This window comes from Bactrocera latifrons, unplaced genomic scaffold (assembly GCF_001853355.1).
Source record: "Bactrocera latifrons isolate USDA-ARS-PBARC rearing strain unplaced genomic scaffold, ASM185335v1 scaffold_96, whole genome shotgun sequence".
NCBI lineage: Eukaryota > Metazoa > Arthropoda > Insecta > Diptera > Tephritidae > Bactrocera > Bactrocera latifrons.
This window is the reverse complement of record NW_017537667.1, coordinates 268,563-289,906: the sequence shown is the minus strand read 5'-3', so window position 1 is coordinate 289,906 and position 21,344 is coordinate 268,563. Positions and strand designations below refer to the sequence as shown.

The following is a 21,344-nucleotide window of genomic DNA, read 5'->3' as shown; positions in this document are numbered from 1 at the left end:
GACAAGTTCACGTATATCCATTCGAGCATGGCTAAATCGACTGAGCACATCAAGCTGATCATTTATAGTATATACTTCATAGAGTCTCTGATGTTCCTTCTGGGTGTTGCAATCTGTTTAGGGTATAAAAATTAAACGTACTTTCTTTTGCGGTATCAGAGCTATGAAATAAGCTTTCGGGGAATTTTAAACTTCATAAATTAACTTGGTATTGGTATTGGTATTGGTAAGCAGGCAATAATTGCGTAAATCGTGTCTTCGTAGGACGCATCAAACCTGGCGAACGTGTAACAAAACATGCAGTAAATGTTGTCCGCAAGCGCTAACATACCGATCTACATACATACATACATATACTATGTATGTCATCATAATGCTTGTCAGCTAGAGCGTGGATTGCAGCACAATGCCTTTGATAAGCGACTGTTTGCTTTTTATCAGCATTAACAGCCAAAGGGCCGCTGATAATGTGATTGGCCTCATAAAAATTATTGTCATCTATAAATATGTCTCAGAAATACTCTTCCACAACTATTGTCTTAATTCTGCCAAGYGTAAATATTCAGTTCGCGGGATATTCTGTTTGTTTCTTCAATAGGTTGTGTGAACTTCATGCTAATGTCTTTCTACAAACAGAGGTTTCTCTTTAGCTTCGCGCTTGTTAGTTTAGCATGCATTTATAACGGTTTGGTGTCTGGACATGGCATGTTGCTGGATCCGCCGGGTCGTTCTTCCCGCTGGCGCTACRATTCTACAGCRCCCACGAACTATGATGATAATGGCTTGAATTGCGGTGGTATGTCGGTAAGGAAAACAGTTTATTCTAAGCTTAGGGGGTTATAAGAAAGAAATCAAGTAAGGTGAGATGTGGTTTAGTGTAATTTTTACTTCGTTAAGTTCYCGATATTTTGAAGAGTATTACTTTTTCCATATTTGAGAAAGACCTGTAGAGCATAGGTGTTTTATAGTTATTTATGGTAATTTACATAAAAACTTTATGTTAACAGCGGTGACCTTGGCAAGCGTTGGTAAGACGTCTGTGTATTTCCCACACACATAATTTTCTGTTAAATGTTCAGAAGATATTTGAAGACCGTTCATTTGTCGAATAATTCCAATTCGATTATAACAAATAAATATTCGGCATGGACAGAAAACGATTTTGAATTTGCTCACATAGTTGCGATCAGAGGTAACAGTCGGGTATACGTAACATGAACGAAGACGAAGGAACGAACCCTGTCAACTCAACAGTATCCCTACTAATTACTTCGGACATGTTTTCTGCCGCTACAAAAACAACAGGAACACTCCGCCCTAAATGAGTAAATCGTAGAATGTTAGAGAAGTGGAGCAATAGTTATCCTAAATTGAAGAGCTGAAGCTTTGAGCACTACTAATCCATACTTTCATGAATAATGAGCGGAATATGCATAAGTTGGACTGAATTCTGATCTTAGTGCTGAAATTTCATAGTTCTTCTCGGATCGATCTTTCTAGGTTCAATGGGAAGAAAACAATGGTAAATGTGGACTTTGCGGTGATAATTATGCAATGTCCATGCCGAGAGCAAACGAAATCGGCGGTTATTATGGTGGTTCGGGTGTGATAACCAAAGAATTTCGTGACTCCTACACAGCTAGTGTAGGTGTACGCATCACCACCAATCACTTGGGCTACTTCCATTTTGATCTTTGCAATCTGAGTGAATTCGGCGACGAGTCCGAAAACTGTTTCGCGAAATATTCACTACGTTTTGTAGATGGATCTGATCGTCTATACATTGGTAGCACAGGAGGTTTGATTGTTGCAGACCTTGTTTGGCCCGAACAATTGAATTGCGAGCATTGTGTGCTGCGTTGGACTTATACCGGTGGTAAGCTCAAAAGCGAAGATAATCATTCGCAAGACCTAATTGAATATCCGCTATATCACTATTTCAGGCAATAACTGGGGTCCTTGTGGAAATGGTACAGGCGCTTTGGGTTGTGGACCGCAGGAAACCTTTGTTAATTGCGCTGATATCAGTATTGCTTTCCCAACTACTGACTCTCCAAATGTCTATCGTCCGGATGTATATTCCGTGGAGGACAATTTCAACGATGAGGTACCAGATTATGGCGATATAAATGAAAATTAGGACTAAGTRTGCCCTGCCAAAAGTTCTGTTACAWGTTCAGATCGTTACAAAAATTAAACTATATAAAATAAATTTTATTGATATACTAAATTTTATTCGAAATGGTCCCTTTTGCTTTAACACAAGACCTCAAACGATTCGGTGTTTGAGCAATAGCAGCGCRCGCAGTTTCTATTGGTACTGGCAACGCAATTCGAATCAAATATTTTTTGAGACTCCAAATTTCTATTGGGTACTCGGCAGGTGATGTTTTCTAACTTTGCCCATAATTTGTAGTCCAATGGATTCAAATCYGGACTTCTCGATGGMTAATCGTCTGCGGTTATGAAACCRGAAATTTTGATTTTAAGCCCTTCTTTTTTTCCCATGGGTGCTGAGACAGAATCTTGCTCGAAGATCCAATATTTTCAATCAAAGAGAATACACGCTTAAACATGTTCCGGGTACACTTTGGCCAAGTTTTAACCCCAGTTTCACAGAACAATTGTTTGTTTGCGTAGATTTTGTCGTTTTGCTATTAAAAACTTATTCCACAGTGATATTTTTTTCTTCAATAATTCTTCTTTATTGGATGTTGACAGCGTGCCACTGAAGAAGCGGCTTGCCTCAGATGAGCCAGAAAATTACCAATTGACCGACGGCGGGGTTTCATTTGGAGAATATATCGAATCACTTTCAGTTTAACTGCACTATTGAACGATGAATTTCTTGCTTTAGCTGGTGGCATTTCCCGATGCGTTTCGGCATGCGCACCACACGAGAGTGGAGYCTCTCATTCATCGGCCCTTGCTGCAACCGCAACTATCTGTACACAACTCCCTCACTCACAAGATTATTTTAGATATGTATGTAGACACTGCATACAAATTACATATAATAAAAACTAACGATACTTTTTTCTTTTCGAACCTTTGTCCTCGTATTGTAAACCTTGTAACAGATTTTATGGCAATACAAATTATTTTATTATTGTTAATAGGTTTGCAGGTGTTACCTGTGTTGAGTTATCTACTTTTAAATATTTTATTTGAGCTCATAATGCTTTATGGAACTGTTTTACCGTAAGCATACTGCTATTGAATGCATCTCTCGGCCTTAATCGTTTCAATATGTGCACACGAGCTGTGATATTGTAAGAAAAAAATCTTTATAGGGAATCTTTCTTCCCCGCTAAAGAAAGACGGGCAATAGCTTCATTCTTTTTTCAAAACACTCCGCCAGAAACAGGGGAATTGTTGACGTCTACACGATGTGTGAGTTTTGTTTGCAAAAGTGATTAAATAATACTTTTCATTGGTAGTGTTTTTTACGTGGCGGGTCCCAAACCCAGCGYACAACCCTGTGGAGTGGATGTTTCGCCTTCTCAATTTAGCTCGCCTTCAAACAGATGTTTTCTGGCCATTCAGAGGATACTTGGTCTAGGATCGGAATTCGTGACCTGCTTGAGTCATGAGTAAAATAACGTTTCTGGCCACTCCCAAGTCATCAGAGAACTTTCTTCACTTTCTACACTCCATCCTCCGCTTGGAATTGTCGCCACCTTGAGAAAAGAAGAAACGACTGACGCGCTGTTGTTAACTCGGCTACAACCGCGTGAGCGGGGTCTACGCCAGTAAATAAAAAGAAGAAGATTAAATAATAAGCAATTAAAAATCGTTTCTTTTTTAGAATAAATTTTATATTTAAGTATCTCGTATTTGTAATAATATATATAAACTTTTTCATTATTATTTTACTTTTTTACTTTCATTCTTTTTTTACTAGTTATTTCATATATATGTATGTATGTATGTATAATGCTATGCAATATTTGTAATTATGCATAACTGTTGTTGTTTTTTTCACAATTTACATTCATGGCAATAATTCTGCTTTGACAGTAGTCTTACACATATTGAATTTAGAAATACTAAATTTGTATGTATGAATGTTAATGTAGATCTAAARAAAGATGCTTGCAAATTTAGACACATTTCGGTGCACTTGGGGACAAACACATTCGGTAATTTTGCATTTCGTTTATCAACGTAATATGCTCAGTAATTAGWTTCTTTAATTTCTTTTAGAAATAATAGCTTTTGCCAAAACATCACAAATTTAAAAAATGTACATGACCTTGACTCTAAATCAATTGGGGTATTCACAACCTGTCTTAAATCGTAAAGCCGTAAAATTTTAAATTTTTACACTTGTTTAAAAAAAAAAATTGTTGTTGGTTTACATACAAAAATGAGTTTACGCATTTACAATTCTCAATACTATGTTTTCGAATCGTCATAACTTATAACTTTAAGAGACATGTGAAAACCCTAATTTTTATGTATACAAGTGTAAAAATTTAAAATTTTACGACTTTACGATGCTTTAAGACAGGTTGTGAACGCCCCAAATATGTTTTTCTTTTGTCTGTCTTCTTGTTTATGTAGYCATTTAAAGTTCAATTCAAGATAATATACATACATATATTTTCACTACCTTCACATACATATTATTTTATTTATTTACTTTTTTGTTTATTTTTTCTTTCGTATTATGCATTTATAAATTTAAGTGAGGTTATGCACTTCCTAACACTCACTGCTTTCATTTTTAAAATGCACATCATTACGTCGCTCTTCAATTATTTATGCAATTATTWTACTTTCATGTACGTATATTGGTTAAGTTTCGTTTGTGCAATATTTTAAAAGTATATGTACATTTGTATGAGTGTTTATGTAATAACCAACTAAACTGGATTTGATTAAAGCTAAAATAGGTTTAACTATATTTAAAAATATTCGCGACGCTGTCGAGGGGAAATGAAGTACCTTGCAATTGCGAATAAGAACAAGTGAAGCCGCTCATAGATATTTCGGTTTTTCGTTTTGGGTAACAACTTTTGTAAAAAAAGAACAAATAACGGTAAAAAAACATTGTCTCAATAATATTAGTGAACGCCAGCTTCGAAAACTGTCTACATTGAAACTTTCCGGCAATGTCACAGTTATCAGTACTCTTTAGTTACCAATAACTGGGTAAGTCTAGTACTTTAATAAAATTTAATARAAAGGATAGGATTTTCGGTTAAGTGGCGAGTCAACAAGCCAACGATTTTTCAACTCATGAGGGGATTTTAAAATAAATATACATAAGTGGTATAACACTTCATGTTTCCAAACATTAAGTTATTGAGTAAGTTAAGAGTGGATATAGGCTTTAAGAGCTAAAAAGAAAATATACGAATTTTATTACATTTCTCAAATCCTATAAACGTAACAAACCATACTTATTTATTTACTTTTTCATTAATTTTTATTTTGTCACAAAATTGTTTGCTGGTAATTAATTCATGCTTAATATTAATCGTTTTTATTTCATGGAAACATTTTGTTAAAATTCATATTTGGTTTTTGTAAAACGATGTATCTAAATATTTGCTTAATTTTTGTTCTAGTTTTAATTTATTTACTCACTTTCACTTACATTTAAATTACATAATTATGTTTCCTTGATTTACAGTTCAAGACTATCTTCGTAATACCTGAATTTTAGAATTTTGAGTCCGAAACGCGGTTTTGTTTTGTGTTTTTTCACACTTCTTGCTTTTGTCTTGCTAAATAGAGTCAGTTTTCATTGGAATTTTGTTTTGTAACATTTACTTATATACTGTATGTATATGTGTGTGTATGCAGTCATGTATGTTGTTTTTGTTTTTCGTCATATCCAAAAGGGTTGTTGCCAAAAGTTTTGTAATTTGCTTTGGTTTGGTTTTCTTGTACAGCGCACTCGCATTATTTATAATCAATTATATTTAAATATTATTTATATATTTATACATACATACAGATATGTGCATGTGTAAGTTATTATGAGTTAATTGTTTTTTTTAGTATGAGTTGGTTTCAGAAAGTTTTGTATTTTTATATAATTTTAATTTTGTAAACATTGTATAATTTATGTTGTTGTTTGCTTCTTATCACTGAATTTTTGTTATTTTTGTCCTGTTCAATCAGCAAACAAAAATATAGCGAAACGTTAAGAAATCATATTCATTTATGCATGTAGTTTTAAAGCTATTCGGGGGAGAGAAATTCGCATACATTTTTATTTAAAAACCCAATGTGTTCAAAAGATAGCTTTCGGAGATTTGCAGTGATATCTGACAATCACAATAGCGTTTACAATATTATGTAGGCTATGGTGATTTTAAATATTATTAAACTATTCCGTTTTCTCATCAATTAAATGTATGTATATACATACATACTAACATGCAYATCTAACATACGGAAATTTTAGGCGGCAGATCAGAAGTTAATACAAGGAATGAAAATTAGCTTTTTTTCACATATATGTAGAATAATTTACGTGCAGTAGGGTCTTTAATTTTATTTTTAATTTATATTTTGTCTAAATGAACGCATATAGACTAGTGCTGAAGAATTTTAAAATGATAAAAAAAAAATAAATTCATAGTTGTAACCCATCAAAACCGAAGGACAAAATAACAAACTTTAAAGGAAAAATAATTTATGGGCGTTCTTAGATCGTCAATTAGAAAGGGAGGGGTGTATAGGAAAGGGTGTATTGGCGTAACATTTACGAAGTTACTAGTATTTCGCTCTACATAACTTCAAAACAACTGCACATATTTGACGAGGTAACRTCGGAAAATTACTTTTAAATTTCTTGATGACATTCTTATACAATATCAAATTAGCCGGGGTTTTAACAAATAATTGCGTTTTCTCTTCAAAAATATTCCTCATGCTTTCGGAAATGTTAAAAAACCCTCACGGTGTTACCCGGAAAAAATTATTAGCTAATGACTGAACTTGATGTTTTGATTTCGGATGACCACGTGGTTCAACTTTTTTCGAGATACTCTTGAGTAATAGCTGCCAGAATATTCTTCAAAGTCAGCTATACAATAATGTGMCATTGATTTAAAAAATAGGTTTAAACATTTCATAAAAAAATCTCAAAAAGTAAAAGTGGTTTACTCTCCCCTTAAATCAACACTGAAAGCTAAACAGTTTGCAAGATTATACAACTTTTTATACCAACCACATCTGCCGTTTTTTGCTGACGATCCAAGTGAAATAGTTTATTTAMAAATTATTTGTGTTATTTAGTGGCTTAATCGTTTCTACATTGATTTTTAGTATTGCTAATACAATCGCGTTATATTTGAKTGTGTTTTTTATATTCATCTACCAGTTCTCTGAAATTTTATTTCTTTATTAWTATTTAGAAAATTCTTCATTATTACATCGTACTTGTATTTGTATTTCTCCGCTTGGCACATTTTCTTGAGTTTATTATATGTTTCRTATATGTATGTAACGTAGAGATTATTTCAAAAACAGTTTGTAAAATGGGGTTATGGGAAACAGCAAGCTTAAAAAAAATTAAGAATGTATTTCAAATTCCTATTATGAATTGAAACCTTGGGATGTCTTCGCGCTTTTAGAGTTTTGCATGTGTCTTTGGATATTATATAAAATAATTATTTTTTAATGTGCATACTATATTATGTAATGACTGAGCATAATAACGGATTTTTATAACAAATTCATCAAATTGTTTTTCAATTTTTTGACAAACAAAGTGCGCTGGAGAAGCTCAAAACTTTACAATTAAACAAATATAAAAATATATATGAAATGCGGTAATTTGTCTCCGGGAGTATTGCTAAGCTTCGAATAAGTAAATAAACGGCTAAAATAAAACAATAACATAAAAAATTATTTTCTGCATAAAATCAAAATTTATTTAACATTCTAAAACACATTTATAATTTGTATATGCACTACTTGTTTCATTTTCTTTATATACTATATGTATATTTATAATTATGATGGGGTATAGAAAAGATTAAACATACAGCTTTGCTTTGTAATTTACGATACTAAAGCATATGCACTTGCGCTGCTTTATATAAACATTTTAAGATAATACATTTTTCTTCTTTCTTAGAAATAATAAAAAAAAAATTACTACATAGCGATAGTTTTATGTGTATATATTAATTAACAATATGTTTGTTGGCATTAGTATTTGAGACTTTAGTATATTTTGCAAATTATTTACTTATTAAAAAGAAACCATTGGAAAAGTAAGATAACTAAAATATTAACTTAACTACAAAACAAAATTTCGAAAGAAATCCGTACACGGTATGCGTGTTCAAATACGAGTATGCATGCATATTTGTAAGTGTTTCATAAATAATAACTACTACAATGCATAATCAATAAAAAAAATATTTGTCATACAGTCTTGAATGCATGCAAATAAATATGTATATATTTACCAGAAGTTTCTAACAAAACGTGAAAATCAACATATTTGAAAACTTGAAAAATCTTCTTTCGAAATGTTGCCGCAAAAAGTAATTTCAAACGAGTTAAGTTTAAACATTACTAAAAACTGGTTGAAAACATTTGCCTAAATAGTTTGTTTTTTAGTAGAAATTACAAAAGCACAAAAAGTAAGGTTTGTTTTTATGTATTTAAGTATAAGATATTAATGCACATATGTTTAAAATAAAAAAAAAATTAAAACAATATTTGTAATATTGCAATATTGTAAGTGGAAGACGGCAGTCGCTCACATTTGTGTTTACAAACATATGTACGTATGCGTGTTTGCTTTACATATCTCATTTCAGTGCTGTAAGCGAAGGGGCGCATTTTAAAGTGGCGCATTAAAGCAAATATTTAAAAATCATTGAAATTAATTTGTATAATTTTCAATGAGCACATCTGGGTTGGTTCAATTAAGTTATAAGCAAATTTGTAATATTTTCCTGCAAAKAACGATTTTTACAAATTCAAGAAAGTCGCATAATAATTGCTTAAAATAATAAAGAAAAACTTTTGCCTCGATTTGGTTGAGGGTTAGTTATATTACGTACTWCATAACCATAAGGCCGCCAACGATATCGAAATAACCTAATAAATATAAAATTGTATTAAAACTATAGCGTATGCTTCATTACACACAAATTCATTCATTCACCTCGAGTTACAGTGTGCAAGGAAAATACATGGTTGTATTGTTTTCAAATTTTGTACTTAAAATAAATAAAATAAATGTTAAAATCATAAATTAAAATTCAATAAATTTTTTTGTTTAAATAAAATTTCAGTTAAAATACAAAGTGTGTATAAAACGGCGCTTGAAAAGCAAGGGAGGTGGTTGAGTAAAGAAGACATAGGCAGGTGTAAATAATTGTGTGGACTGTGGAGCGGGAAGTAGCGGGATTTTGAAACAAATTACAAGTTTTTAAAATAATAAAAGAAAAGTATATGCTTTGTGCTGGCGGCTTATTCTTACGATGAAATAAATAAATAAATGTTTGCTTGATTTACATGGAGTTTTACTTCAATTTATGTTTCAATGTTTTTACAACTAACATAATGTTATAAATTGTAATCGTGTACAATTATTATGTAAAATAAACTGCATAGTCGTAAGACGAAYGCCGAGAGTATGCAGGAGGCATCAAAGTAATTATAGGTTACGTTCGCTCAATTACCAATACTTTTAACTGTATGGGTGTATATATGTATGTGTTTGTGTTTAATAAAATATTTGCATGCACTTACTTGTTTGCTTATGTGCTGTTTTAAAATGTTGAACAAAATAATAATATTTGTGTCTTGAATGGGCTACTTCGTTATTATATCTCTGCGTGTAAGCATGTTTGCCAAGTTTRTATAATTTTCACCGTGTGCCGCTTGTAGCAATTTATTAAATGTGTTAACATTATGTTTAAGACATCTTTAAGTTTCATCTATAATTAGTTTAATTAAATTTAAAATTTGAGTTCACTTCACCCACTAACCTGCAAAGGCTACTTAGTTAATAATTAATTATTTATTTTCTGTACTTCTTTATTTGTTTTTTTTCTTTCTATCGGTTTTCTTTGTTTGTTGTTTGAGTGTACTAATACAATCGGTTAATTCATTATTCACTTATTTGAATTCATTACATTGATTATATGCTTGAATAAAGGTTTATTTCTATCCTGTATGCTTTGCAATATTGTTTATTGATGCGTTTTAAAATTAAAAACTATTTAAGCTTTAATTAATTGGGATTAGTTATATATGTTTTAAAGTGTTTGCATTATATGTGTGCTAAATCAATTTACTGTGTGTTTCTTTACTGTGCTGTTCATTTTGTGATTCTCTTAATACAATCGCTTTTCGAATCCATTTCATTTCAGTTTTCTAGGCTTGGCGTATGCGTTTATCAATTAATTAATGCTGGTAATTCTTTGCTGGCGTTGTTGGTGTATCGTTGCAACAAACCGCAATCGTGTTGTATGTTGTTGTTGCCAGGTCGCGTGTCTTATTGCTTATACTAAACGGTTATCTTTTTATCAATTTATGTCTTCTATGAATTCTCCAAATATAACATAAATGTATAAACTTTCCCAAAGAGGTAATCAAATCGTTTTCGAACAATAATACATTATCATTGTCACAGAACTTTTACACTGTCACGCAGTTCATCTGGTATATCAAAGGCAATTACTTTCCTTTKTATATGATCAAATATTTCTTAGATTGGCATTAAAAACTTCCCCTCTTTGCGGTTGCAAATGTTACTTACTTACGGCTCTTGATGGCATATATTATGGTTATATGCATAAATTGCATAATTACATTATGCCATGGCACACTGAATTTGAATTTGATTGTACTGAACTCTCCCATTAACTTTCTCTTTTTCTAAGAAATATGAACCATAGTTGTTATTGTGTTTTTAATACTATCAGCTCTTCACACGAGCTGCGTATTCAGGGAAGCTTTACTTAATTATTCGTCATTTGATTGTGATTGCGCGTCTAAAGAGAAATAAAAAACAATAGTAGATCTTCGGTCAAATATTGTGGACATGGATTTAAAATTTGCTCGCATTACAATTTTCTCCGCTCCCATAGTTCTGGTTTAGCGTTGTTGTTGCTATAGTTGTGTTTGTTGTTATTGTTGCCGAAGTTGTGGACAGACTGGTTTCAGCGGATGGTGTCATAGGACCGGCCGAGTGTGGTGTGAATCCAGCCTGGCTCATGCACTTTTGGCGCACTTCGCGTATTTTCAATTGGAGATCTTGTTTTCGCGGAAATACATCGATGTGCTTTTTCTAAAAAGAAAGATAGCAGGTGAACAAAACAAAAAAAGAAGAAAAAGCTTTAACTGCGGTTGTACCAAAGCTATAATATCCTTCACAAATACAAAAWATTCCCTATAAGAACGTGACAGAACAATTATTATCTATGACTGATGTTAGTGACTCGATCTGAATAATTTCTTGCTTTAGGCATCAACACGTGCCGAACTTTGTGAAAATATCTCGTCAAATGAAAAAATTTCCCATACAAACGCGTTCAGATTGTATGACAGCTAAATGTTAAGGGGTCCAATATCGGTGGTTCCAAAAATTGAGCAGCTGCTTTGGGACAAAGGGGTGGGTGCAAAATATGAGATCGATATCTCAAAATCGCATTGACTAGTTCGCGTATATACAGACAGAAGAACAGACTGACGAATATGTCTAAATCTACTCATTTTGATCATTTATGCATATATTTTATAGGATCTGCGGTGCTTTCTTCTGGGTGTTACAAACTTCGTGGTAAACTTAATAAACCCCGTTCGGAGTTTAAAAAAACACATCGAGAGATTTCAATGTACATACATATAATAGGTTGTCAAAAAAGTTTTGCGGTATTTTTTATTGAATTTTCAATCGTTCATAATTTCTTAGTGACTCCAAGCTTCTTCAAATGGTTTATAACGGTTTGATGACTGCTACGATGCGACGAATAAAACTAAAACTACGAGCTCTCAGCGCCAACTAGCGAAAATACCGCAAGACTTTTTTTATCAATGCAATAAATTAGTATGTCTTCATGTTGCATACCTGAAAAGCCATTGTAGCTTGAGTTGATGGAAACATGCCGTGTTCGTTGAAAAGTTGGTAAACAAACTTCCGACGTATTTCCAATACTTTACGATGACCCTTCTCGCTCGCATCGGATCGTGCACTTTGTAAAGGTGTTTGTGGAGTGCGGGGCGAACGATCTGTCTCATCGGAATTCTCCAAATCTATAATTAAATCAAGTTCAACATGAAAAACCCGCATATACTTAATATGCCAGTAACTGGTTTAGTACTTACTTAGCTGTTCAATATTGAAATCGGGCCCGAAGAAACGCTGTGACGGCGTTGATGGCAAGGATGCTGTCTCAAGGGCTGATTCATCCTCACACACGACTGTAAATAAAAATTGTTTAATGCTTTTAATCAGTGTGCTTTAATGCCAAATTGTTACTCACGCTTTTTTGGGGGCACAATTGGCTGTGGTGGATTTTTCTTTCGATAATTAGTGCCGTAGACGCGTGGCGATGATGGCACTGCGATGGCGCTGGGAGATAGGCAATCCTCTGGTTTGAACTGTGGCAATGCTTGATATTTCTTCTCAAAATCAACTTGTTTTAGGAYGCTACTTAAGTAGAACAAAATATATATATATTTATATAAGAAATTTAAGTATTTATAAAATTTTGATTTTCCATGGAACGGCACTCACTTATCCATGTCATCGTTTTTCTTTTTGGTCGCTGATGCTGATTTTAACGGCGACTTTGGGTTCAACACACCGCTTAAATCATTCACGCTRCCGGCACTGCTATTGCTATTAACTGCCGATGGTGTGGTAGGCATTTGTTCATCGCTGTTGGGCGTGTTCGTTGASGAGGTGGGTGTGGGCAGCGCTGATGTCATAGAACTGACAACCGTGTTCACATTACCAATAATCGGCGATGATGAGTCCACCATAATAGGCGAATTCAAGTTCTTCATAGAGTTGCACCCCATCAGGACGGTTGAAGCAAATGTGTTATTATTGCTATTTTCGCCAGCTGCGTTGTTTGATGCTGTAATTGTTTTAGAATATGAAATAATATAGACGTATTAAGAAAATAAGCTAAGTACTGGTTAGTACATACAAAAATTTTTACGTCGCGGAAATTTCGCACGTCCCAGTTGCGCAGGTGTTGGTGCTAAAATGAATTGCTGTCTGCCACCAATGTCATTCTGCTCATCCTCGGCGTCCAAAGCTGAGGTTGAGCTGCTATCTGTGCTGCGTTTACCAGCCGAGTCCGGTGGATTCATTGCGAAAGCTGAAGACAAGCACGCCGATTTCGGAGTGGTGGGTAATGATTTGCAAGACGGTGATTTTGGTGTAGACTCTGTCAAGGGATAAAATTAAATATAAAATATAAAATATGTATATCTAAAAATACAGTATAAATGCACACAAACCAGTATAATTGTGTAGTAAAATAGCGTTGTTATTGTTGGTATTTGATAAAGCACTGCCACCACTTATATTTGTATTCACACCGTAAGTCGTTTGGCCATTGTTCTTCTTGTAATTGGGGTAAGAGATGGGAGTTGGCTTAATTGGCCCACAAGAAACATTGCCGGCGCCGGCGATACTGCCTACTGATTCTGTTAGTTGTGGCATTGGCAGAAGAGCGACCTGGAAAAATATTTTACTTTTATTATTTTTATTTTTACTTGGTTATATTTAGAAACTCACCTGATTTAACATATTGTTGACTGTGAAAAGTATTTGCTTCTGGCCGCTTGCGATTCCGCCATTACCACAAGTCGTCGTTGCGAGTATTTGTGTCGGCGTCATGACTGGAGTGCTGGTAAAACAGGAGCCCGTGGTCGAGCTGTTGGCTACACTAACCGATGCAGGTGACGAAGGCACCGAAGATGCCGCTGCGTTGGCTGTGGAATTTACAACAGTTGCAATATTTGAGTTGAACATTAAAATCGAAGTGCTACCACCGCCATTGCCCTCGATGCTGCCACTGCCATTTTTGACGTCAGCATTGAAGGCGGCGGTCGCGCTAGTTGTTGCTATTGTGTCGTTGCTGCTGAAAGTGAATATGTTATTGAGGTTGTTGTTGTTATTGCTGCCGCTGCTGCTGTTAGTAGCATTAGTAATTGTAATGATGCTGTTGTTATTGTTCTTGATATTGYTGCCATTACCGCTGCCACAGCCCAAACGTGTAGCRGTTGCCGTGAGCGTTGGTGCCGTACTCAATAGCGTTAGCGTGCTACCAATTGGCGGTGCATTGCCACCACCACCAATTCCTACGCTGCCATTGCCCATCGCTACAATATTGCCGCTATGGTTGCTATTGGAAGAGCATGAGGTTGCGGCGAGTATGCGTGCGTTCGCCGGAAGTGTAATCTTGTTGCAAGAATTCACGCTGATCAGCGACAATGGCCGCAAAGTGGTCGCAACACTATTCGAATGTTTGACTGCGATGGGTGTGGAGGGGTTCGAATTAATATTTAACGCGTTTGGATTGACAGTTCCACTGGTTTTGTTGGGGCCGGCGTTACTATTGGTGGCCAATACGTAGGTGTATGTGGCTGGCCCATTTCCAGCATCTGACAACTTCTTCAATTTATGCGGCAATAACTGAGCAGATGAGCTGCTGGCATAACGCTGTCCATCGGTTATCACCAGCATCGTCGGTGGTTGTTGAATTGTGATCGCCGGTGTTTTAATGTTGGAAGTTGCATCAATAGGTGATGTCTCCGCATCGTTCTCGTTAAGCTGCACATCTTTCACCGCCTCCATTACCATCGGGTCGCAAAGAATAGTGGAGCGGGTAGTTGTTGGGTTTTTATTAAACACATCTTTACCATTTGTGATGAGATTTGAATTGTTATTAAAACAGCCGTTTTTAATTGTAAACAGTTTTTTTGCAATCGTTGTTGTTGTCGTTGGAGTCGACGGTTTTGTTATAGATGACAAAATTGACGTATCATTGTTATTGTTAGCATTATACGAGGAGCAATGAGAGGGGAAAACATTAATTTTGTCAGTTTGCGAAGAGGATGAGACTGTTGTTGAGGTGGATGTGGATGTAAGAATTGATGATGAGGATATAAGGGATGAGCTGGTGGTGTTTGATATTGTGGTAGACGCAGGCAGAGTGAGCGGTGATATCATGGTTGCGCTCCTAGATCCTTTGTTGAAGAACAAAGGTGGCGGTGTAGAGCTTAATGAATGTGAATTCGAGTGTGGATTGGAATGTGGATGATGATGATGGTGATGGTGGTGTGTACGAATAATTGCGAACTGAGCAGTACTGGGCACAGCTGGCACGAGTTGTTGTAATGCCGGTGAGGCATTCAACGACTTTCGTCTGATTTTCGGCGATTGAGGCTCATTAACACCAAATGGTGTAGGTACACGTGTAATTACTGTAGGCGGTGTCTCCACCCGCCGCTGATGTAAATATTTCAACTGACGATGTGGTGAGTTGTGCTGTTGTTGTGGTGTCAATGAACGCACGATAGTGAATTGTCTACGTTTCAATGGTGGCAGCCGATCAGCCACTGGCTCAACCGTGTTCACAGCCAAAATTGATGAAAACGTTTTCGTTGTTGGTGTTCTGCTGCAGTTAGGCGTTGTGGGTGTGCTGGTTAAACGTAACTTTGGTATTGTATAGAATTCTATATCATCAAAATCTGTTTCGGTCTCGTAAGCATCGTAGTCATCATCATCGGCGACGTCAGAAAGTGCTTGGGAACGTGTATCTTTGCGGCGCTCTGTGGCTTTTGCGACCAACAACTGACTTGCTGCATTCATATATTACCGATTTTAATTTTCGCGAAATGCAAATATATATGTATGTGTTGATGATGATTTGGTAAACAATTAATGCACATGTAGACATGGCATGGTCAATGGTTAGTTGTGAAGAATGATGGAGAGAGAAAGAAATAGAGAGAGACAGCAACTTTTGATTTGCTAGAAAACACGTAAGAATGCTATTGCATATGGAAAAAAAAATAAATAAAAATGAAGATGGATTCTTTTAAAACATGACCTAATAACTGGTTGAAAATTAAGTAACAATTAATGAAATACTAAGGATGCTTATGACGATGATCAAAATGATGGGTGGTGGCATATTGATTTAAGAAACTTATAAAATTTTTTTCAAACAGCTGATTGATAAGGATTCAAAATCAACGAAGTAGCTAAAATAAATGCGAAATAAAAATCAAATTACAGCAGTCAATATAAACCGAAAATACAACACAATAGCAACAACTGAAAAAGATTTATGATAAATCATAACAACTTATTATTTTATAATATAGAAATTATAGAACTGATAATAGATATATAGAGTTCGTGAATACCTTTACTACCCTCCATGGTATTAGGACTGCGTAATGGATGTCCTGTTGTCTGTTGTGTCTTTTGATTCAGACCCGCTGCCGCGCCCATTGGTACATTGAAAGTGAATACGCTATTTACATTTGCACCGCCGCCATTCATTTTGTATGGCGAAGGCAACTCTTGCTTGATATCCTCCTGCTTTATATGCAGTGGTTGCAGCTGCTGTTCGTCTATCTTTGTGCTTTTCGGGCTTATGGGCATGGTTTTGAACGCACCGCCTAAATGAGTACAAATGCGAATATTGTTATAAATTAAGGCATTTAAATATGAGAGAAAGTTGCATATCATGAAAATACAATAGAAAAGCATTATGCCATGTCGCCACCGTTAACAGTGCTCTCAAATTTTATGAACAACGAAATCAAATGCGTTCCATTAAAAACGCTTTTGAAAAACAATTATAAGAACTGTGCAAACGCTTTTCAAAATTGTATTTCGTTTATAATTTATTGCGCTCGCCTGTTGGTTGGAATGGTGTTACACCGATTGGGTTCTTCGGACTGTTGTATGAGTACTTCGGCAGCTGCTGTGGACTAAGAATGCTACTTTCAATGCTGGAAGCATATGGCTTGATGGGTTTCGGTTTCAGTGTAATATCTCGTTCAGTATTCACGTTAAGCGCGTTGTTGCCAGAAGTGCTGAGCGCCAACATTTCCTCCGATTTATTTTGACTCTCATTTTTTATACTTGCTTCCTTCGACATTGAGAGCTTTGAATTTATAAGAGATTATTATTTAAATGTCAAAGTAAAGTTGTGGAATAAATAAGGAAAAAAACTTATATATTGACATTTACTTATATTAAAAACAATAAAAAAATGTTATACCAATATTAATTTTGAAGAGTCATTATTAACCTTTTCGTTTTCAGCTGAATGTTCACTTTGTACACTCTTCACTGCATTCGTTACGGTTTTTCTATAATCATAGGCCGCATCCTCTATATCGGAATCGGTAACGCGTTCACGACACTTTAAATCTATTTGCTTCAATGCAGACTCCTGCTGCTGAGATCCTAAATTGCAGCTATTACTGCTTAGCTTACTGTTTGTAGCTTCATCTACCACCAACATCTACAGTGAAACGTATATTTAAATATTATATTCATATTTCGATGTAATAATTAATGAAGTAAAACCTATAAATGCTTTAGGAATTCGTGTAACTTACGTGCTCATCATCGGACTGCTGCGTTTCGTTTGGTTGCACCAACTCCGCTTTAATACTTGTCTTTTCTTCTTTCACTTGACCCAGAGTTTCTTCAATTGTAAGTGGTATGATATCACTTTGAGAATCGATGGCGGTGTTGCTTGAAGCACTCGCTGAACCGGGACTATGTATTGGCAAGTCGATGCCGTCACTAATGTCCAAAGGCCCTCCACATGTTTCCCCCTTGSCGGAACTAGAGGACTTACGACGGTCTTTCGAACACCATTTCCAATGTGGATGCATCTTGAAATGGGCGTCCTTCACCGAACTGGCCAATTCATGATATTTAGCTTTCTGCTCCGGTTTCAAAGCGTACCACCATTCGCCTAGAATTTTGCTAACAGTACGATTGTCTTGGTTCGGATGCTTTTTGTGAACTAGTTTACGATGTTTTTTAGAGAAAATCATAAAAGCGTTCATAGGACGACGGATTTTGTCCGGTTCTGGACTGGAGGGTTCCTTGTCAATGGCACAAGTTCCTCCTCCGGCAGTTGATTTTGCCTGTTGTTGCTGTTGTTGTAAAGCGCTGAGCGATTGTGAACGTCGCTTGGCCGCCGAACTGCTATTACCCGATGCTGTTGATGTCTTCGCCTCTCCCATACCCTCATTGCCATATTTATTCTTTGACGAACTGCCATATCTATAGCTATCACTGCTGCTGTTGATGGCGAATCGCGCGTGCTTCGGCTTGGGTTGTGCTGGTGCCATTGGTTCGAATACATCATCGTCTAATTGATCGTCGTTATCTTCTTGTGGTACGCTGCTGTTGCCCCCGCTACTACTAGATGTGCCAGCTCCATTATTTTTATTCAAAGCATTATTCTTGGCGGCGGCCGCATCACTTGTTGAGAAATTCAGCGGTTTCTCGGGTGAATCTAAATCGGCGGTTATTTTATGACCGACGCTCAAACTATGATTGCTGAGATTGTTGTGCGCACCATGGTGATTTATCAAATTAATTCCTTGTGTTGTTTGCTGTTGTTGTTGTGGAGGTGGTGTTTCCGCCGTTGGCGGTATGATGCCGGCTATTGTAAAATTGGTCGGTTTAACGGGGGACTGGCTGATGGTGGGCAACAGCGTTTGCCATTGATATATCGACCCCGGCGGAAATCCTATTTATAAAAATAATAGAAAAAAAACACGATTAATATTAATTATTGGAAAATTATGATTGTTTGTGTCACATGCCGTTTTTTGGAATCGTCTTTTCATTTGAAATCGGTGGCGCTGCCGTCTGTTGTTGCAAATTATGCTGATGTGCGGCGGCTAAGAGCGAACTATTGCTCCCACCCACACCCAAACTGCTACTGATCGAAACCAATGTGGGTTGTCCTGTCTGCAACGATGAATTGCCACTCGCCGGCGAGAGCAAAGGCACCAGCTGCGTGGGATCGACTATGACAGGATGAAAGGATTGCGGCAATGACGGAGCTACTGTGCTGCCATGTGTGGAACCATTATTTGCGGCAGCGGCGGCGGCGGCAGCAGGTGAGATCCGTATAACGCTGGTGGTGGCGTGACCAACGCTTGTAACCACAGAAGCAGGTGGCCGAGGTGGTGCAATCACTGCGCTGCTAACGATCGGTTGCGGTGGAGGCGGCCCACCCGGCGACAGGGATATATGGCTATGCGCAAGTGGCGGTTGCTGCAAATGATGCTGCTGCTGCATGACAGCAGATTGTGCTGGAGATAGTGGTGGCGGTACCTGTTGATGCGCTGAGTGCAGAGAGGAATGATGTATATTGCCAGCGGTTCCGGGCAGCTGTGCAGCTGCTACATTAACACTGTTCTGGTTGTGTATCACCATAGAGACGGGCGATTGTTGTGGCGGTGGTGCTGTAGCGTTGCCTTGCGCACGCACCGTTTCCGGGCGTATAACTTGTGAATAGCCCACTGTACCATATTGTATGGGGCTAGCTGCGGGCTTCCACTTAGTTGTTTGTGCGTCCGCTGTCACAACGGGGCCACCGCCTATTGGCGTGAAAAAATTTTGGCGATTGGAGACGACTGGCACGGGCGAGTTGGTAACATTCATCGGTGAGGTACCGTGGTTGACAGGCGAAGAATAGCTTGGCGTGGCCGAACGAGAACTGCTCAGTGACACTGTGGAGCATACGTGGAATGTACGTTTAAAGTTAGAATTAAACTATAAAATAATAGTAAATAAAAAACACTGCACATATTTCAAAATTACTTAAACATTGAAGATATAAATTTCCAGCGACGTCATCTCTGGGCAAAAAAATATTTAAATTCATTTTCGCGCATACAGTTAACGAACACAGGTAAGTAACTGATTTTTCAAAATATATTATTTCACTTCTAACACTATGTATTTTATAAAGAATTACTATTTTTATGCATTTTGTGCAAATTCAAAATTTGTATAAAGAATGAGTTGCAGTTTTCGCGCTTCTGTGGTGATTTTTAGTTGCCGTTTTAGTTTCGTTTCCTTAAACGTCAGTTCAACACTAATCTCACATATTTTGTATATTTTTCTACACATTTCAGCGCTATAGAATCCTCTTGAAAATCTGCACTTCACACTTTTCTTATTTAGTGGTTTTGTTCTTTGGCACATTTGCAATTTACCTGCTGACATGGAAGGTCTCAAGGTCATAATATCAACAATGCATTACATATGATCAATGCTCATCTTCAGGTACTTGAAAATGTGGTTGCGCCTTTTTTCTCTGGTCCATTTCATGTATTGTTTTAGTTGTTGGAAAAATCATGGAATGGAGGAGAGTGGAGAGTTTGTTTTTGTAGGTGTAAATTGATTGTTAATAAAAGTGAGTTTTCAAGTGCTCAACATTTAAAATCACAGTTTACAGGCGGAATGGTTTTAACAATAAACACAGCGCATGGCCATTATTCTTCACTACATGTGGATTAGTTTCCAAAACTGATATACTACTGAAATTATGAATCAATTTTTTGATTCTCTCATTCTTTAAATATTTTAACTTTAAGTTTTTGTAATGTAAAAATTAATCGCATTCACACGACAACTCTTTTTTTCATTATTTGCATGTTCTCTTTTGATATCTCCTTATTTCGTTCATACGATCCTGATTTTTTTCTGTCGGATTTTTTTTTCATTCTTTAAATTTTACCTTACCATGAAGGGTTACGAACACAAAGCCTAACACGGTACTTTCGTATTTTCTTGTCGTCCAGTGGCCTACACAAAAACCGGTTTGGACGACAGAAAAAGTCTTTGTGTGAACATAGTCTGACTAAGCTGATACAATTATTTGATATTGTAATTGATTTTTTCCGCTCTTTGTTTATATTACCTAAAATATTAGCCACATCAGTTTCCTCCTGGTCAGAGCGGCCTGCCGCACGGTAGTTGGGTGACGTTTCTGAGTCACGCGAAGTGTCTTCATCCACTTGCGTTTTACTGCTTGAACGGCTATTCATATCACTGTTATGAGAAAGTGTCAGTATATTATTAATATAATTGAAGACTGCAATTGATATGACATACCGAGGAAATCGATTAGCACCATTAGGCCGAAAAGCATTGCCTTTCTGATTAAGATGGCGCGAGCACAAACCACGACGCTGAGATTCCTTGGAGCACATACCGCATAGGCGACGCCATTGTTTGCCATTGTATTTTTTACGCACACCGGATTCCGACTGAACAATATCACCCTTATTGAAACGATGCGGTGTAGTTCCTTGAGATCTGCTATCGTACAAGTATA

The 21,344-nt window shown here is 36.3% G+C and overlaps 2 protein-coding genes across 9 annotated transcripts in view; one reads left to right on the top strand and one right to left on the bottom strand.

Moving 5' to 3' along the window:
- The first annotated feature begins 521 nt into the window (after nt 1-521).
- On the top strand, nt 522-2,242 carry LOC108977870. The gene is made up of 3 exons (XM_018947832.1): nt 522-804; nt 1,501-1,876; nt 1,944-2,242. Exons 1-3 carry the CDS (start codon nt 613-615, stop codon nt 2,138-2,140), a joined length of 765 nt encoding a protein of 254 aa, XP_018803377.1. The 5' UTR covers nt 522-612; the 3' UTR covers nt 2,141-2,242.
- A 7,247-nt stretch (nt 2,243-9,489) lies between these two features.
- The window catches only part of LOC108977845 (putative transcription factor capicua), a 63,997-nt gene continuing 52,142 nt past the window's right edge, over nt 9,490-21,344 (bottom strand). For 5 of the 8 annotated variants that reach the window (XM_018947774.1, XM_018947775.1, XM_018947777.1 and 2 more), the window contains 16 exons: nt 21,122-21,328; nt 20,928-21,058; nt 18,817-19,731; nt 17,590-18,740; nt 17,277-17,492; nt 16,880-17,129; nt 16,381-16,638; nt 13,742-13,938; nt 13,462-13,681; nt 13,146-13,388; nt 12,728-13,073; nt 12,474-12,640; nt 12,316-12,411; nt 12,059-12,243; nt 11,059-11,278; nt 9,490-10,982 (listed from right to left, as the gene is read on the bottom strand). In XM_018947774.1, the coding sequence (XP_018803319.1) occupies nt 10,954-10,982; nt 11,059-11,278; nt 12,059-12,243; nt 12,316-12,411; nt 12,474-12,640; nt 12,728-13,073; nt 13,146-13,388; nt 13,462-13,681; nt 13,742-13,938; nt 16,381-16,638; nt 16,880-17,129; nt 17,277-17,492; nt 17,590-18,740; nt 18,817-19,731; nt 20,928-21,058; nt 21,122-21,328 (4,831 nt within the window). In that variant the 3' untranslated portion in view covers nt 9,490-10,953. The remainder of the gene's footprint in view (nt 10,983-11,058; nt 11,279-12,058; nt 12,244-12,315; nt 12,412-12,473; nt 12,641-12,727; nt 13,074-13,145; nt 13,389-13,461; nt 13,682-13,741; nt 13,939-16,380; nt 16,639-16,879; nt 17,130-17,276; nt 17,493-17,589; nt 18,741-18,816; nt 19,732-20,927; nt 21,059-21,121; nt 21,329-21,344) is intronic. The other 3 variants (XR_001994069.1, XR_001994068.1, XM_018947779.1) reach the window with 3 other exon arrangements.